This window comes from Mastigoproctus giganteus, chromosome 13, assembly GCF_048544385.1.
Source record: "Mastigoproctus giganteus isolate SK-2022 chromosome 13, ASM4854438v1, whole genome shotgun sequence".
NCBI lineage: Eukaryota > Metazoa > Arthropoda > Arachnida > Uropygi > Thelyphonidae > Mastigoproctus > Mastigoproctus giganteus.
In genome coordinates, this window is record NC_143587.1 from 38810923 (window position 1) to 38831142 (window position 20220).

Below are 20220 nucleotides of genomic sequence, written 5' to 3' on the forward strand. Positions count from 1 at the left end.
TGGCTAAAGGTTAACTTCCGCACATCTATTCTACACTGCTTAAGATATTTTCCTATGCTAACACTTTTGTAATATTGTGATATTTTCAGTTATTGAAATGAAACAAAATATGCAGTGTTGCTAGTAATAGTCATGTTATATACATTTTTATGCACATATACAAGTGCATGTCATCCAGTTTTTTTCTGTTGTTCTTGTGCTGATATAAAAGTTAATCTTTTAGTTCTGCAAAATATCAAAGAAATTACTTTAAACTTTATTTTATTTAAAATAAAATTAGGAATTTTAACAGTAGACTTTTTTTATTTTTTTTAAAATCATTTTAAATAACACAATTTTATGTTTTTAGTATACACTTTTTTTTTTTTTTCTTTTTCTTTCTTTTTTTAAGTAATTTATTTTTAATTGTATTCTGGTAGACTCAGAAATTTCTTTAGCCAGAAGAGTTACACAGCAAAATACACCATAGGTTATGTATACATCATGATGTTAAAATTAATAGCACATGTGTTGAGTTACTTGGTTGGGTTTATCTCTGTAAGCTAAAGGTGAAGATGACATCTGGAAGAGACCACTCCGTCCCCACAGGGGAGGGAAGACACTCAGAAAAGTTTCTCTCATCGGTGATGATGGGATTCTAACCTGTCTTTTACATCCTGATAGCAAACAGTGAAAATTATTACACCAAAGATTGTCAATATTATTACTTTCCAATTTTGGAACAAATTTGAACTCTTGAACTATTTAATTTTGTTTACTGCCATAATTATTTGGTTGTAGCAATTGCTGATGAAATATTGAATAATTAGTATTCAGAGTCATGGGCGCCACAGGATATTTTTCAAGGTAATGCGTGTGGGAATAAATTTTTTGTTCACCAAATTTTCATCAAAATAAATTAATGAAAATGTTAAAAATTGTGTATTACTTCAAAATCCAAAGGTGGTGCACTTTGCACCCCCTTGCACCATGCTGCTGGCACCCATGGTCATAGTAAATACAAGGTAATTCACAAAGTAGTAGTAAACAGTTTCAAAAAATGATAGAGATGAAAATTGACATTTATTATTGTAGGGACATACACAGAGAATCCCTGAAAGTTTTCCAAAACTCTATAGGCTCTCAAAGGAGACCTACAAGTCACAGTAGGCGCCTCCGTAGCCAGGTGGGAAGGAGCAGCAGTGCGTAGCACACGCTTCTTGATTAGACCGGGGTTCGAGCCCGTCACCACCAAATACGGAGGATGCGGAAAGGTCAAGGAATGACCACCGCATATCCCGGAGCAATATGGCCTTAGTTGCTAATGCTCCTAAAAACCAACAAAACAAACAACAACAAGTCACAGTAAATTTAGTAGCCATTTCTTTCCAGACCTTTGCTAGTATGTCTGTGGATACTGATGCCACTGTCTAGGTCAGCATTTCTCAAACTGTGTTCTACGGAACACTAGTACTCTGTGAGATGTGAACAAAAATCGTAATTAATAATTAAAAAATTAAATAAATAAATTTTGCATATTTGTAGTGTACACCACTTTTGTATCATTATAATATTTATCATAATTTTTTTTTCGGTTATTAATATATTGGCATAGACTGCAGAATCAAATAGACTGCAGAACACTTTATTTTGACAGGCCTTGCATAGAGAAGTATGCGTAGAGGTAATAACATCTACAAAAAAGTAGCAATGTAGTCATCTAATATACCATTTGTATGTGATTTAGCCTGGAGTACATGGGTTGAAGGAGAGGAGGAAGCGAACCGATATCATAACTAAATTCACTTCCTTGTATACATTTTTTTTTGATAATTATTAGTATTTTGAAATATTATTATTAAAATAAATGACCATGGATTTGTGGTTGAAAAAAGGACCTTTAAAACGAGAAGCAAAGTACTTCTAGTAGTGCAACTATGGTTGATGAAAATGAACACAATATTGTCACACTAAGTGAGGACAAACAATTGCAGCCTTTTGTTCCCTAGAAATCCGAAGTGAAAAAACAGGAGCCAACTAATAAAAGACCAAACGAAAGTATGATGACAGTTATTTGCATTTCAGCTTTACTAGTAAAATAATAAGAGGGGTTTACCTCAATATAGTGCGTAGAACACTTCCGTATGATACCCTCCAGAAATTAAAACGGAAAAAACAACTTACCGGTACATTAGAGTAAAATATAAATAATTTAAATAATCAATTTAACACAAATCAAATCAATTTAAAACAATTAAAAACAATTAAAAATATTTTACTCTAATGTACCGGTAAGTTGTTTTTTCCGTTTTAATTTCTGGAGGGTATCATACGGAAGTGTTCTACGCACTATATTGAGGTAAACCCCTCTTATTATTTTACTAATATTATTATCAACGTAGAACATATTTAGTAGTACAACTCTGATTCATACTATTTCAGCTTTACATGTATTGGAAATAAAGATGCTCCTGATGCACAGTGTGCCATATGTAATAAAATATTAGCAACAGTTCTTCGGCTCTCGCTACACTTGTGTTTCATAAGTGTTCTGTACATGTAACATGTAATATATTGTGAGATGAAAAGTGTTCTGTGACTAAAAAAGTTTGGGAAGCGCTGGTCTACATGATCCTTTAATTTCATTGTGGAATGTTTGTTGAAAATGGTTGCACAAACATTGTATCCTTTATAGTCTACAAAAATAAATCATGTGATGTTAGTTTGGAGACCTGGAAGCATGAGTATCCTATCCCATTGATCACTGAGATACTGATGGATGTGATAATAACAAATTGGAATATTCATGCATGTCTACATGAAAGCAAGAAGGTACACTGTCTTTTTGAAAGGTGGATTCAACATAACCTTGATGGGATTTTCTTCAGGTCTAAGCCAGTTAACCAGTTGTCCAAGTAATTGTTCCTATTGATCACCTACTTTATGAAAAGAAAGGTCATAATTTTACTGATGTGAAATGGAGCAAAATGTTTATTTTGGGGAAATCCCATTCATGCACAATGACTTGATGAAATGTTGAGAGGACATTATGTGGTGGTTCATAATGAATTTTATTGTGTACAAGGTATTACATTAAATTAGTTAAACCTCTGCACAATAAGACAATGTGTGATAATTGGAAAAATTTCTGGATTCCTTGTTAACCTTTTGTAATTAGGCCTCTTGGAATTCAGAAATGTCAGTAGTTGTATAAAATATTACTTATTGTAATATCTTATATACAGTAAAATTCAATTCATTTGATAACAATAATTCATGTGATTTAATTAGTGTTATTCATTCATACATCATATTAATTCATGATGTGGTGAAGGTTTTCAGTGCCACTTACCACAAATGTTGTGGTGATCAAATTTTCTGCTCAAGTGGAAAGTGGCATTGCCCCTAAAAAAAAAACAAGCAATGCTGTCCTCTTTCACTTTCTGTTGAAAGTCACAGCAAAACTAATATTACTTGCATTTTTGATCACTTTTAATGTCTACACTGAGAGCAGTGTATAACCTTTTCAAAGTAAATTCTTCCAGAGAATATGCCAGAAGATTGTTTGAGTCACACTGTACTCTCTTCATTGGATTTGTCTTTGTAAACTGGATAGTATAAAATAATTTATCCTATGGAGAGGTCATTTTAACAGTATATTCCCCCATGGCAGGGATTAAAAAAAAAACTCAGTGGTTATCTGGCATTTAGTATTTGAGAATTTACTGTCAAATGCATGGTTAAGTCATTCATAAAACATCTGAAAGTGATACTTTCTTTTGAATTACCCTCTATTAAATTATTGAAATAATTTCCATTTTCTTTTATTTAGCCTTTTTTTTTTATTATATACCATGTTGTATAATAATCTTCCACATTCTGAACACAAAAACAATAAAAAATATTGCTTATTATAGTTAAAATTTTATATAAAATTTAAGTAGAATTCCTGATACAAAGATAAGAACATAAGTTTAAGGTTAAAAAAAAAAACACTTAAGTATGCTAGAGTTTTTGACATGCTTATGTTATCTTTAACAGTACAAATTTTGCTAATGACAGACATTTACCTTCAGTTGCACACGTGATGCAGCCATAGCATTCAGTCATGGGTTAACTATTCCACATGGCACTCTTCTGAATAAAGTGCATACTGCTACAGTAATGTCACAGTGCACCATTAATCATTAGCAATTGTGTTATTGTCTACAGCTGTGATACTGAGACATTTCTACTGGCAAAAAAACAAGTGCTTATCATGTTACTCAAAAAGTGTTCAAAGATTGGTCCTTGAGGTTGTCACATACATTCTTTCAGATATGCCAGACAAGCTGTACATGCTACTTGGGAGTCTGAAATGCTGATGGAACTGATATTTGGGTTTTCGGCAAATTACCCAATTTCGGCAAAGTCTGGACGGTCTGTGGCTGCCAAATCCTCTGCTTGCTCCTTCACGATGGTGGGACTGTTAGTAATCCTGGGTATAACATCCATGCACAAGCACACGGTGGGTGACCACCCAGGTGTGAACCAACATAAGCAGTGGTCGAGGTGTGGCACCCACACCACATGGAGGAATGCCACCCCTCTGTGTTACCAGGCAGTACTAGGTGGTAGATGACTCATCAACCGGTGCAATACCACCACTTTGCTTATTGGAGGCTTGAAGGTGGTGGAACCCATGTTTAGTCTTCAGAGATAAGTTCCGGTCAACCCTTCCCCATCTCTTCCATCATGCAGTAGGATTGATGACTTTTGAGGTTATGATGAACATCGTGGCGAGATCCAATCTTCCTTACATTTCGAAGGCAGCTCTAAAACGGTGTACGCAGGCTGGCTGCTAGTTAGTACACCGGACCAACCCTATTGGTAACTCTCTAGGAGGCTTCCAGATCAGCTAGTGTATAATCTTGCTACCTCTACTCTGCCAGATAGTGACTGGAGGGTGTCTGAGTAGTGTGTATGCGGGGGGCCACGTTATGTCAAGGATCTGAGTATATTCTTACCATGTGTGTACGCCATATCCAAAAATTTCATTACTTCATGCAGCATGTCCCCCCACTTTTTCTTACCATTGATGAATACACCATGAATTGTCAAACTAATAGAGTAAGATTATCTGCGAAAAGATCTAAACCTCCCAAACACTTCCTAATTCATTTCACAAATATACGTGGTCTCAATTCTAATGATGTCCATTTCCACTTGCAGTCTGCCAAACCCCATGTACTTTTTTCTGACAGAATCTCAGTTATCGGTTGATTCAACTACTGCTCATCTCAGTTGCCCAAATTATTCGCTGGATGATTCCTTTCACCTCAAAGTTGGTACTTGTGCATATATCTGTTCCGATATTCCCTGTCAGAGACTTGGTAATTTGGAATCTCCTCTTTTTGATCTTCTCTGGCTTAAAATCTCTCTACCTCATTGTGTCAAATTCATCTGTTGTCTCTACCGTTCTCCCAACTCCACTAATCACTTGGAGCTCTTTGACTTTCTCTCTTTGCAACTTGACTTTCTCCAGTCCAAATTTCCTAATAGTGATGTAATTTTCCTTGGTGATTTTAATTTTCACAACTCCAGCTGGCTTCTGTTTTCTATTCACACCAACCCAGCTGGTCGAGATGCTGAGGCATTTTACAATTACTAATGACCCTGCACAGATTGTTCATTTACCTACAAGAATACCAGACAATCCTAACCATACAGCCAACACGTTTGATCTTTTTCTCACAAATAACCCTTCTAAGTACATGGTCGAAGTAAGAGGTCCTTTAGGCACCTCAGGTCACAACTTGGTGATTGTCTCTTCTCCAATGGAACCTTTTTCTCATGGCTATTCCCAACCTCGTATTGTTGGGAATTACAAGAATGCAAAATGGGATGACCTGCGAGATTTGTTTTTTTTCTTTTCCGTGGTCGGATTACTGTTTCAAAACTTCTGATATCAACGTTTGCTCAGATCGTGTCAGTGAAATTATTCTTGCAGGAATGGAATCCTTTATCCCACAATCCACTTTAAAATCTCGGACTTTATCTAAACCTTGGTTTTCCAATAAATGTGCTAAGGCTGTTCAAGAGAAGAACGTTGCATACCGTAATTGGCTTGTTTCCAATTCTTCAGTTTCATTTTCTGCCTACACCTAAGCTTGCAACAATTGTAAAGCAGTTATTAATCAGTCGAAACTAGAGTTTGAACAGGTTAAGAGTAGAAAACTCGCTTCTTGCCCTAATGGTAGCCGAGCATTCTGGTCTCTTCCCAAAGCTATTTTGGCCGCAACTTTTGCCCATCTCTGTTTCCACCTCTGTCCAAACCAGATGGTTCTGCTGTCACTTTGGCCAAAGATAAAGCTGACCTGCTAGCATCCCATTTTTCTTCCAACTCATGTATTAATGATCTTGGTAAAACATCTCCCAACATTCCCACTACGCTCCATTCAATGCCTCCTGTGGTCTTCCGTTAAAAGGATATCAGAAGGATTTTGACGAATCTTGATGCTAAGAAAGCTCCAGGTCCCAATGGTATTTCTCCACTTGTTCTCAAAACCTGTGCTCCTGAACTTTCTCCTGTTCTTTGCCGCCTTTTTTCACTTTCTTATTCCAAAGGTGTTTTTCCTTCTGCTTGGAAATTTGCTCATATCCAGCGAGTTCCTAAAAAGGGTGACAAATCCCTCCCATCCAATTATTGTCCCGTTGCAATTACTTCTACTCTTTCTAAAGTAATTGAGAAATCAATTAACCGCCAACTCTTAAACTATATAGAAACCTTCCGTCTGATCAACAATCGCCAGTATGGATTCCGTCAGTGTTGATCCACTGGCGATATTCTGGCTTATGTTACCCATTTATGGACTAATTCAATGGAAAAGTTCGGTTAAACGGAAGAAGTTGCTCTTGACATCTTAAAACCTTTCGATTGTGTTTGGCATAAAGGTCTTCTAAACAAGCTTCCATCTTATGGTTTGGCAACTGTTTTTTTGTAATTGGTTATGCAGTTTTCTCTCTGATCGCTCACTGAGGATGATGGTAGATTGCTCTGTCTTCTAACTTCTCCACTAATGCTGGTGCCCCCCAAGATTCAGTTCTTTCCCCCACTCTTTTTCTCTTGTATATTAATTACCTTCTTCCATTGACTGGAAATCCTAACTATAGTTTTGCCGATGATAGCACATTGCATTCCACTTTCCATTTTGAGAAACCTTGTCCTGCTTAATCAGCTTCAACTTCTCAAAAATTTGCAACCAATTCCTTAAATGCCGATCTCCAGGTAATTTTCTAGTGGGGCAAAGACAACGGTGACACGAGTAATTACAGTCCAGTTAGTTTAGCTTCTGTTCCGGGTAAAATAATGGAGTCACTGGTTAAAGATGCATTGCAGGATCATCTAGACAAGACTGCAGCAATAATTCAGACACAGTATGTGTTTGTAAAGGGAAAGTCTTGTCTGACAAATTTAATAGGATATTATGATGTTACAAAGGAACTGGATGCAAAAAATAATTTTGATATCATATATTTGGATTTCAGGAAAGCGTTTGACACTTGCGCATGGAAGACTATTGTACAAATTGGAGCACAATGGTATTAAGGGTAAGTTGTTACAATGGATAAAAGGATGGTTGAGTGGGAGAAGACAGAGGGTAGTAATCAATGGGTGCTGCTCTTCGTGGACTAATGTTATTAGTGGAGTCCCACAGGACTCCACTAATAAAATTAGTCCATGTGGGACTCCACTAATAACATCAGGTTTCGGTGTTGGGTCCACTGTTGTTTTGTATATTTATCAATGATATTGATGATGAAGTATATCAGGCTTGGTGTCGAAATTTGTAGATGATACAAAAGGTTGGCAGGGTTGTTAATGACAGTAATGGCAGTGTGCTACTGCAACGGGATCTAGAAAATTTGGGCAGATGGGCTAAGAAGTGGCAACTGAAGTTTAACATTGACAAATACAAAGTACTGCATATCTGCATATGGGTAGAAGTAACCCCAGAGAAATGTACTAACTCTGTGGTACTAAACTTAAGGTGGTAGAAAATGAAAAAGATCTGGGAGTAATTGTGCAGTCAGATATGAAGTTTTCTGAGCAATGCAGACAGGCTGCCAGGGAAGGTCATGGGGTTTTGTCAATGATGTATAGGAATTTTGCTAGCAGAGAAAAGGGAGGTGATTGTTCCTCTGTATAAGGCAATGGTCAGGCCATGCCTTGAGTCCTGCTTACAGGTCTGGAGGCCTCATTTTAGGAAGGATGTAGATTTGCTTGAGCGTGTACAGAGAAGGGCAACAAGATTGGTGAGGGGAATGAAGGGATCCTCTTACCAAGAGAGGCTTAAGTTCTGCAAATTGCAGTGGCTGGAGACTAGACACCTGCACGGTGGTCTGATTGAGGTGTATAAGGCCTTGAATGGGTTGAGCAAGCTATTCTAATGGGTTCCTCCCACTTGTTCAGAATACGAACCTAAGGGGGCATAAATTCAAATTAAGAAAAGACAGATGTAGAATAGATGTGGGAAAATTGTTCTTTAACTAGCGGGTGGGTAATTGCTGGAACAAACTTCCATCAGTTGTTGTGGAACTTGATAGGTTAAATAAATTTAAGGATGAACTGGAGAGGCATTTGGAGGGAATGGTGTGTTTTTTTTTTTGGCTGATGCTGCATAAGCTCATACACTTGCTTTCTTGCATCACATGCCACTACTACTTAGTTGATTTCAATTCTTCTAAAACTCAGTCTTGTCTTATATCTTCCAAAAAGGATTCTTCTGCTCCAATGCTTACCTTTGGTGACACTCCAATTTTTAGGCAAAATGATATATCTCTTTTGGGGATTACCCTGACTTCTAATCTCTCTTGGCACAAGCACATTGCAAATATTGCTTCCTCTGCATCTAAAAAACTTGGTTTTCTCTTTCGCTCTCGCCTTTACTTTTCTTCCAAACAGCTGTTCACTCTTTACAAATCGCAAATCCGCCCTACCATGGAATATTGTTCCCACATCTGGGATGGTGTCCCCAGAATGTCTCTCAGGCTTCTTGATTCCGTTCCGAAGAAGGCAGTTAGGTTAATTAATGATTCATCTCTAACAGAGTCTCTCCACTTGCTTTCTCATAGACGTACTGTTTCTGCTGCATGCCTCTTGTACAGATACTTCCATGAGCACTGTTCTTCTGAATTGGCTTCTATAATTCCCGCTCTCTCTTTCAAAACAGTCTGAATACATGCTGCCACCAGTCAACATCCATTGACTGTCCAACTTTTCATCTTCCTTGTTTATTCATTCAACTGCCGCTTTATTGAACAACCTTCCTTCGTATGTATTTCCTGAAAATTGCAGTCTACAGATGTTCAAGTCTAATGTCAACAAATATCTTCTTTCGTCTTCTCAACCTCTAACCCAAGCATGGTACTAAGTACTATAGGTTCCAATACCTCTCATGTTTGGGGTTTACATAAAAAAAATATATATATATATATATATATATATATATATATATATATATATATATACACTGGGTGATTCACTGCCAATGCGACAAACTTGCAGGAGGTGTAGGGGACACAAAGACGAATCGGAATCACATAGCAGTGTCCGAAATGCCTTCGTCATGCAGTAGAGGACGTTGAACAGGAAGTCGCGTGAACAGCGATCCCGCTGGAAGTCAGCATTCGCAAACCATTTCTGTTGAAGAAACCAAGTAGCAAAAGTCCTCTGGAGTGGATAATCTGCAGGCTCCAATGATTGGACGTATTGCAGATGGTATGAACTCATTTGGTTTGTTGACAGTATCCTCCATACAGTGGATTGGGAAATACCCAATTGTTGGCCTATCGCTCGAGTACTCCTACTCAGATTGCCTTCTGCAAGACGTAGGACATTCTCCTCATTGTTTGGCGTCCTCGTCGTTCGCTCTCGATTCATGGTACCTCTCGTGAAACAACCAGTCTCACGTAACCTTATGTGCACACGGGTGAAAATTGTATGATGAGGAGCACGCCTGTGCGGGAAATGTTCCTGGTACAAGCGCAGAGCGGCGTGCCCGTTACAGTCCGCAGCTCCATACACGAGGTGCATGTCGGCAAGTTCAACGTTTGAATACTTTGTGCCCCCTGTAGGGGGGCACAAAGACGAATTGGAATCACATAGCATTGTAGGGTCCGAAAAGTTTGTCGCACTGGTAGTGAATCACCCTGTATATACTTTCATATGCTGTAGTGAGTGTGTTTTAATTCATTGGCTTAGGATTTTGTTGCTACAATGATGGCTGTTGTCAGTGTACAAATTCATATGGTTTTTTGTTTGTTTGTTTGTTATGGGGTGAACTGCAGGCCAGTTCATAAATTTTGTATGAGGAACACTCAGACATTTCTAAAAAGCTCTTGTATTGTCAGCTGTCTTCATATTATAATGAATATGATGGTCTTTTTGCATATTGATTTTTATTTATTTATATTCAAAAGTACTTTTAAAAGCATATCATTAAGCTGTGAAATAGCTGGACATTCGTGTCTTCATGAATTTATATTGTTATGTAGTGTAAAATAAGTTTTTCGTTCTCAGTGTTTAGCCCCCAACATTTCACGATTTGTCATTGTGATAGTGAAGACCAGTACATGTAACATGTATTTGGACTTTTGGTGTTCCCACTCTTGTTATCTCTCTCTCTCTCTCACGTTATTTGTTAGCTTTGAAACAAGGAGTCATCCTTGGAAAACATTCTTCCTCCGCGATTTTCAGAAAAGACTCTTTAAATGCTTCTGCTTCCAGGACATCACCTGATAAAGCTTTTTCTTAGTTTCAAGCCCCCTTATACTGTGGCGAAATTTGAAAATTTTCAGCCATCCTGTACAGGCTTTAAATTCAGATGGGCTTTTAAAATTTTGATTCAATTGTAATTCTTTTTTGCACAACAGAGGTCCAGAAATAGCTTCGCCTTGACTTCTTTTGTAGAAACCATAAATAAACAGCCTCTTCTAATTTCTCATCACTAGCTTTTTTTTCATAAAAAAAAAAGCATAGTTTTCCTTTTTTTAGAGCCATGTTCATTGTCAAACTTTGAAGTAAACTTTAAAATTTAATTTTTTTCCTGCTCTTTATGTCAGATATGGTTGCTTTACCAACGTTAAAAACCTTAGCAAGAGATATGCCAGTTTTGCTCTTTTCCAGTCTATTAATAATTGTTATCTTGTCTTCTATTGACAACACATTGTGGTTTCTTTTGTCTGTAGACACCATTATTAACACAAAGAGGCAGCAGTATTAAAATTAAAAAGCAAAACGACACAGTATTTCACTTTGAAATAGCCACGAACAAAAACTTGAACATTGAGTGATTAGAAACAAAATGCCTGAAATAACACACTGCAGTGGCTCGCAGCAGACTGTGTGAAAGCTAACCGTCCCCACTACCATTCTCCCATGCTCACAACAGGCAATGGTGCAGCAGACAATGATGCAACAAGGTCATGGGAGACTATCCCGGGTCCACGCAGTAGTTAAAGCCAGCATTTGATTTTTAACTCCTGTAATGACAAATTAAGACTATTTCTATGCTATACTGCATATATCTTCAAATAAATAATTGGAAAGAATGCATCAAGCAGCATGAGTAGTATTTTAGCATAACAACCAAGTGCACTAAAAGTAGATACTGTAATTGTTTTTTTGAGACTGTGGTGGTGGTTTGGATAATTGGCAGTTCGGATAATTGAAATTCTACTGTAGATTTTTTTTTTTTTATTGCAACACCTTTCAAAATACTCTGCCGTCACCCATATACACTATCTTTTTGAAGTGTACCTTCAGAAAGATAGTGTATAATGGTGTAAATATATAGTGTAAAAGATAGTGTAAATTCAAGTCTAATGTCAAGTATCTTCTTTCATCTTATCAACCTTCAACCCAAACATGGTATTAAGTACTATAGGTTATAATACCTTTTGTGTTTGGAATTTTCATTAAAAAATCATAAGCTGCTTTTCTGATTTACTGTTAGAAAATAACAGTAAATCAGAAAAGCAGCTTTACTTTTGTTGAAAGCTACCTTGTAGTACTATCAGCAATGATACAATTTAAAGAAAAGTATATGTTTTGTTCATATTTCACTTAATTATACTTTAAAAACTTTACAGTGCTTTAGACTAATATTAACAGTAATATATTATTTTTATTTTTTAGCTCAACCTTGCCAGCAGAAGAGGTTTCCTCTGGTCATTCTGCAATGACCGAGAGTGCACGCTATCCTTCAAAGCTTCTTGGTAATGGTAGTGGAGAACTTGGTACTCGGGGTACACTGTATATACGAGAAAGAGATGGATTTCTGAAATCTAAAGCAAGGTTGGGTTCTTTTCAGCCATTACCCAATAAGTTACAAACCGAGTCTGGTTCTGATAGTTCAAGGAGTGAGAGGATTGCAAAATATAAGGAGGAAAGACGCCAACAGATAGCATCAAGAGTTGCACAAAGGTTGGGAGAAAATGGTCAGGAGTTACAATATTCTCACCAGGTAGCAAAGGCCAAGTTTGCTGATGATCAGTACTCACCAAAATACGATTCCCAAAAAAGGTACTTTCAATCACCTGAATATAAAGGAGATAGAAAAGAAGCAGAAGAATATACAGGAAGTTGTTTAACATCACCAAAATTAATAAGTAGTTTGAATCAGTCTTCGCCTTCAAGAAAACGTTATATTAGCAGGGAAGTTTCTTCACCAGATGATGGAAATGGTGCTCTTAGCAGCAGAGTCAGATCCACAAGAGCTTCAAGGTAAATAGTAATTTTAATTTAATTTTTTTCCTATTCTGTATTGAATTGCATTTTATGAAACACTGATAAAGATGAAAAATCTGTTCTATATTCAGATTTGTTAGTGTCTAATGTTCTTTAGTGTTTTGATTTAGTAGAATAAAAACAATAGTAACAAAAGTTAATATGAATATTAGATCAGTGTATGGAAGTAAACAGTAGAAAATAATAGCATTATTATGACAAAGGCTGAATTATTTTAGTAGATTTATGAACCTAGTTTTTGTTCAGTAAACTGTTACCACTGGCCAACAGTTCAGTAAACTGTAGGCCAGTGGTAACGAACTGCGACCACATGAAAACAGGTGACATGGAGCAAATTACTGACAACAACCTTGATGTAGTTTTTTAAATAAAAAAAAATATTTTTATTTAAAAAAAAAACCAAAAAAAAACAGTTAAGAAATTAGAATTACTAAAAATAGGATATGTAAAGACTTATGTGGGCATCTAATTGATTTCTAAATGATATTTTTTACGTTAGGAAAAGAATGTTATTTTGAATATTCTCAGTGGCTGAGAGTGAGTTGCAATCATCGTTGAAATATTAGTAAGAATAATTAATATTAATATTATTAGTGACAAATGATGCAACAAAACCAGCTTATAGAGCATCAGCCAAAAAAAAAAAAAAAAAAACCCCCCACCCATCCATCCCATCCAAGAATTTTAGTTCTTCCTTGAATTTATTCAAACTATTCATTTCCATAGCAACAGGCAGAAGTTTGTTCCAACAATCAACCACCCGCTGGCTGAAGGCAAACATCAGCACATCTGCCCTACAGCCATCCTTCCCAATTTGAATTGATGCTCCCTCATGTATGTAGTCTCAGTAAGAGGAAGAATGCCATCAACATTAAGCTTACTCAATCCATTCAAGACCTTAAACACCTCATACAGATACCTTGCAAGTGCTTAGTCTCCAGATGCTTCAGTTTACAGAACTGAAGCTTTTCTTGGTAATAGCACCCTTTTGTTCCCTTCATCGATCTTGTTGAAGATCGATGAAGGGAACAAAAGGGTGCTACATCCTTCCTAAAATGAGGCCTCCAACCTATATACAGTACTCAAGACGTTGCCTAACCATAGGGATAATCACCTTCTTTATCCCTGATAGTAAAGTTCCTGTATATCATTGAAAAATTCCATGAGTTGCTCTGGTAGCCTGTCTGCACTGCCCAGAGAACTTCATATCTGACAGCAGTTACTCTCAGATCTTTTTCATTTTCCACTATGCTGAGTGTAGTACCACACAGTTGGTATTTTGATCTGGGATTACTGTTACTATTATGCAGTATCTTGCATTTGTCAATGTTAAACTTCAACTATTGTTTCTCAGCCCATCAACCTAATTTTTCTAGATCTTGTTGCAGTAGCTTACCTTGATTACTGTCATTAACCACCCTGCCAACCTTTGTATCATCTGCAAGCTTAGACATTAAGCCTGATATAGCATCATCAGTGTCATCAATAAATATTGAAGGAAACAATGGGTTTAGCCTTAAACTCTGGGGTACTCCACTAATAATGTTAGTCCATGAAGAACAGGTGGGTTGGAAAACTGCTAGATTGGGGGGGGGGATACACGGATTAATAGATTAACAGTAGCCACTGTTAATTCTTGCACTGCTTCTATTGGAATGAGCAGCAGCCTAGAAAACAAGATGCAGGGGATTTCAGAGATTTCTGGGAGTCATTGCGGTACAAGTAAACGTATGGGTTGTGTTAGGGTAGCTAACAATAGGAACAGGTGCATGTATACTTGCCTGTACACCAATGCTAGGAGTTTGGTAAATAAATTTGATGAATTTGAGGTGTTGGTCAAAACATCAAAGGCAGATATTGTTAGGATGTCAGAGACATGGTGTCACACAGATATAAGGAATGCAGAACTGGAATTCGGGGAGTACAATGTGTACAGGAAGGATAGGAAGGGAGGAGGGGTTATGCTATTAGTTAAGAAACACATAAAATCCAAGGATGTACAGGCAGTCGACATCGCTGGACAGAGCAGTGTCGAGTCAGTTTGGTGTGACATAAGCACTGGGAAATCAAAATTGAAAGTAGTAGTGTGTTATAGGCCTAATGACTCTGATGAGTATAATAAAAACTGTACAGGGAAATAGTGGGCCAGTAAACCAGAGAGTCTTATAATGATGGACTTTAATTTCCCGGATATTGACTGGAATTTGTGGGTTGGTCACTAATACATTAGCAAGGCTTTTGTGGATTTATTCGATGATTGTTTTCTACATCAGCATGTTAGGGAGGCAACTAGAGGGGGGTCATACTCTTGATCTGATTATCAGTAGTGATTCTTCATGCATTAAGAATCTGCAGATAAAGGAACCACTAGGTGGCATTGATCACAGTGTGCTGAAGTGGGATTTACTCAAAGAGGTAACTACCATCAGGGGTAAAGGGAAGGGTTTTTGCTTTCGTAAAGGTGACTATGATGGTCTGAGATAGTATTTAAATTCTATACAGTGGGACCAACTGATGATGTTACCAACATCAAATTCAAAATGGGAAGCATTCAAAGAACTTATCTTGGAAGCTACTAGGCTTTACATACCAACTAAGAAATATTGTTCAAGTTTAGGCATAAATAGATGTCAGATGAACTAATGAGACATGTGGCAGAGAAGAAAAATGCATAGGATACATATAAATTAATGGGTGACATGGAAGCCTATGATAGATATAAGCTGGTCTGAAACCAAGTCACAAAGGATGTTAGGCAGGCAAAGGCAGATTATGAGAAATCTTTGGCAAAGGATGCAAAGAAAAACAGCAAAAAGTTCTTTACCTATGTAAACTGTAGAAGGAAGGGGATGAATCAGATTGGTCCACTGGATATCGATGGTTCAACTGTTCATGATCCTGCTCAGGTGGCTAACAAACTAAATGAGTATTTTGCCTCTACATTCACACATGAGGAGTTATTCAGGGAGGGGAATGCCAGATGTGAACTAAACTCTGCCAGTGAGCTAGATGATTTTGTAATAACTGAGAGAAAGTGGAGGAGAAATTGTTGAAGATAAACATAAGAAAGGCACCTGTGGTGGTTGGGATCTATTCAGTTATATTAAAGGAGGCAGCAAAGGAAGTAAACAAACCGTTAGCCATAATGATGAGAGCTTCCTTGGACTCAGGGGAGGTACCCATGGACTGGAGATGTGCAAATGTGACCCCAATTCACAAAAGAGGATCCAAGGGCCACACAAGTAATTACAGACCTGTTAGTTTAACTTCTTTTCCAGTGAAATTAATGGAGGCACTGGTTAAAGAAGCACTGCAGGATCATCTAGAAAAGGCTTCAGTTATAGCTCAGACACAGCATGGTTTTGTTAAGGGGAAGTCTTGTCTGACCAATTTGATTGGATACTGTGATGTGGTCACAAAGGAACTGGATGCAAAAAATAATTTTGATATCATATATTTGGATCTTGGAAAGGCTTTTGATACTGTTGCACATGGAAGACTGATGCACAAATTGGAGCAGTCAGCATTGGAGGCAAATTGCTGCTATGGATAAAGGGGTGGTTGAGTGGGAGAAGACAGAGAGTGGTAATCAATGGACACTGCTCTTCGTAGACTAATGTTATTAGTGGAGTCCATCCGGGTTCAGTGATGGGTTCATTGTTGTTTATGAATGATATTGATGATGGTATATCAAGCTTAATGTCCAAGTTTGCAGACGATACGGAGGTTGGCAGGGTTGTTAATGACACTAATGACAGTACGCTGCTGCACCAGGATGTAGAAAAGTTGAGCAGATGGGCTGAGAGTTGGCCAAAGAAGTTTAACATTGATAAATGTAAAGTAGTGAATCAGTAACCCCAGAATAATGTATCAACTCTGTTGTACTACACTGACAATGGTAGAGAATGAAAAGGACCTTTGGGTAATTGTGTAGGCAGATATGAAGTTTTTTGAGCAGTGCAGATGGTCTGCAAGAGTAGTTCATGTTGTCTTGTCAATGATATACAGGAATTTTTCTAGCAGGGATAAGGTGGTGATTATCCTCTTGTATAAGGCAATGGTCTGGCCACACCTTGAGTACTGTATACAGGTCTGGAGGCCTCATTTTAAGAAGGATGTAGAGCTGTTGGAACGAGTACAGAGAAGGGCAACAAGATTAGTGAATGGAACAAAGGGTTGATCTTACGAGGAAAGGCTAAAGTTTTGCAGATTACAGTGCTTGGAGACTAGGCACCTGCAAGGTTATCTGATTGAGTTGTATAAAGCCTTGAATGGTTTGAGCATGCTCAATGCTGATGGGATTCTTCCTCTTGCTCAGAATAATCGCCTGAGATGGCATAAATTCAAATGGAGGAAAGACAGTTGTAGGATAGATGTGCAGAAGTTTGCCTTTAGCCAGCTGGTAGTTGATTGGTGGAATAGACTGCCATCTTTTGTTGTGGAAGTTGATAGCCTAAATAAATTTAAGGCTGAGCTGGACAGGTATTTGAAATGAACGGAAGGGTGAAATCGGAGCTTTTTTTTTTTTTTTTTTTTTTTTGCCTGATGCTGCACAAGCTTGCTTTCTTGCATCGTATACCTCTACTAATGCTAACAGTGGCCATTGAAACCACTCTTTGTCTTCTCCTTCTCAACTGTCCCTTTAGTCATAGTGGTAATTTGTCCCTAATGCCATATAATTGTAAACATTATACACAATTTATTATTGATATTACATTCATAGTACTACTTATTAAATTTAATCAGTTGTAGCATCAGTATGATCTTTTTGTCTTCTAAGTAGATATTATTTTCTGTTCATTTACTTATTTAACTCCTACTTTTTAATAAATAATATGATGTGGAAGGTATATATTTATTATTACAGTATATAGTTATTATTTATTAATATTCTGAAGATGATTAGCGATGCCTTTATATATCGCATTGAAATTTCCCTCACATACATACACCCTGGCCACTTTTGTTTAAATTTTGTTTGATTTATTTTGTAGATTACGGACAATGGCTAATGCATCAGTAGGTGAAATAACCCCACCAAAAGGAGGTGAGAACTGCTATCAACAATTTATTTTTTCCCTTTTATTTATACCAGTATTATTTTGTTAGTGATTCCTTAATAAATGTGTTAACCACAGAGAAAGAATGATTACGTGAAGAAAACTTTACAAAATTGGAAATACATAACTTGTATTTACAGTAGTGGACAAGATTGGAGCAACTAGCAAAATTTTGGAAATGTGTCAAAAGCTTATGCAAACTTGAACATTTTGTATTTATTTATGTTCTAAATTTTATTTCATTTTATCGTTTTCATTGTGCTGATTATGTAGATGCTATGACGAGATCATATTATGGCAAACAGGCATATTCTTGTGTGTATACCCTATCTAAAAATTTTATGAATTCATACGTCTCCCCTTTCAACTTTTACCTCATCTATATTGATGTATCATTGAACAGTCAAGCTAATGGAACACACTCATCTCTGAAACAATGTGAACTTCCCAAAAATTCCCTAATTTATTTCACAAATATATATGGTTTCAATTCTAATCTCACTTCTATCTACAACTTATGAAGTATCACTTTTTCTGACAAAATCTAAATTACCAATCTCCCTAAACATTGTTCATCTTATTTATCCTAATTATTTGTTCTGTGATTCCTTCTGCTTTAAAGGTGGTACTTGTGAATATGTCCATTTTGATATTCCTTGCCAAGAACCTTCTGACAAGTGATTATTTTCCCAATGAATACAAATCATTAACCATATTTAGTAGTCATGTGGGATTGAATTACACTCAACTCAAATGTGTGTGCCACTGCTCTCTCATGATAATGGGCCTCAAGACCTTCTACAGTGAAGTAATTTTCTTGGTGATTTTAATGTTCACAACTCCAGCTGGCCTCAGTTTTTCTAGTTGTATGAAGCTAGCTGTCAGAAATGTTGAGGTTTTTGCCATTACTCAACTTAGTCACTTGTAAGACAACTTTAACCACACACACACACCTAACACTTTTGATCTTTTCTTCACCAATAACCTTCAAAATTCACAGTTAAAGTTAGTTGTTGTCTAACTTTAACTATGTACTTTGAAGGGTTGTCACAACTTGGTGATGATTTCTTTTCCAGTGGAGCCTTTGTCCCATGAGCATCCTCAGCTTTGTGCTATTTAGACAAGAGAGCAAAATGGAATGATCTGTATGATTTCTGTTCCTCATTTCCTTGATTAGATTACTGTTTTAAATCTTTTGTTCCTAATATTTGTTCATATCATCCCAGTGAAATTATTCTTGTAGAGATGAAATCCTTTATTTTTCATTCCACCCTAAATTCTCTTCCTTTATTTAAACCACTGTTTTCCAAAAAAAAACATTAAGGCTATTCAGGATAAGAAGATAGGAAATCACAAGTGGCTTGCAGGAAGAAAATGGCTTCATCTTCTTCCTGTACTGCAACAAACAACTATTCTAAACAAGTTATTAATAAATACAAATTTGATTTTTAAAAGGTAAGAGTCAGTTACTTAGATACTTCTTGTCAAAAAGTAGTTGAGCCTTCTCATGCCAAACTGTTAGCTGCAACCTCTATATATCCATACTTCCACTTCTGTTACATCCTGATTGTTCTATTACAAAGGGTACTAGGAAAGTTTTGCAATATGATGCAACAATGAATCACAGGAAGCTGCTTGTTGCTGCATGTTGAGACATGTTCATACGTGCATAGTAGCCACCGCGCCAAGTCGATGGGCTCAGTTATTCATTAGTAGTGAGAGTGTAAAGTGCTTGCGATGGCATCGTGGTCACGAAATGAGATAAGGACAGTTTTGCGGTATAATTTCGTGCGTGGTTTAACCATAGACCAGTGCTTAGAAGAAATGACTCTTGCACTAGATGATGATTGTCCACATCGTACAACGATATTCAGGTGGTATAGAGAATTCCAAAGGGGAAATTTCACTCTGGAGGATTCTGAGAGGCCGGGAAGGCCACGAACGTCAGTTACGGAGGAAAACATTACTGCTGTGAGGAAAATGCTTGACGAAAACAGGCGAGTGACCTACCAACAGATAGAGGATACTTTGGGCCTAAATGCACCAGCAATTCGTTCGATTCTGCAAGATCATTTGCACGTGAAGAAACTTTGTTCTCTCTGGGTGCTGCATCAACTGACTGAAGAGCAGATGACACGACATGACGTGTGACTTGGTGCCGGGAGATGTTAAAAAAGTTTGATAAGGGACAATCTCGGTATGTGAACAACATCGTGACAGGTGACGAGACTTGGCTGTACTATTACGATCTGCCGACCAAGGCTCAAAACAAAGTTTGGGTCTTTGATGTTGACGACACACCCGTAATTGTCAGAAAATCCCGATCTGTAAAGAAGAAAATGATAGCTGTATTTTTCAAATCGAGTGGAATTGTGGAATGTGTCGTTTTGG

General features: G+C 37.2%; 1 protein-coding gene across 1 annotated transcript in view; it reads left to right on the forward strand.

Moving 5' to 3' along the window:
- LOC150075981 (uncharacterized) overlaps positions 1-20220 on the forward strand; it is a 701253-nt gene that overhangs the window by 332978 nt on the left and 348055 nt on the right. Inside the window, 2 exon segments of the mRNA XM_090387465.1 lie at positions 12158-12745; positions 17764-17816. Of these exon segments, the coding sequence (XP_090243591.1) occupies positions 12158-12745; positions 17764-17816 (641 nt within the window).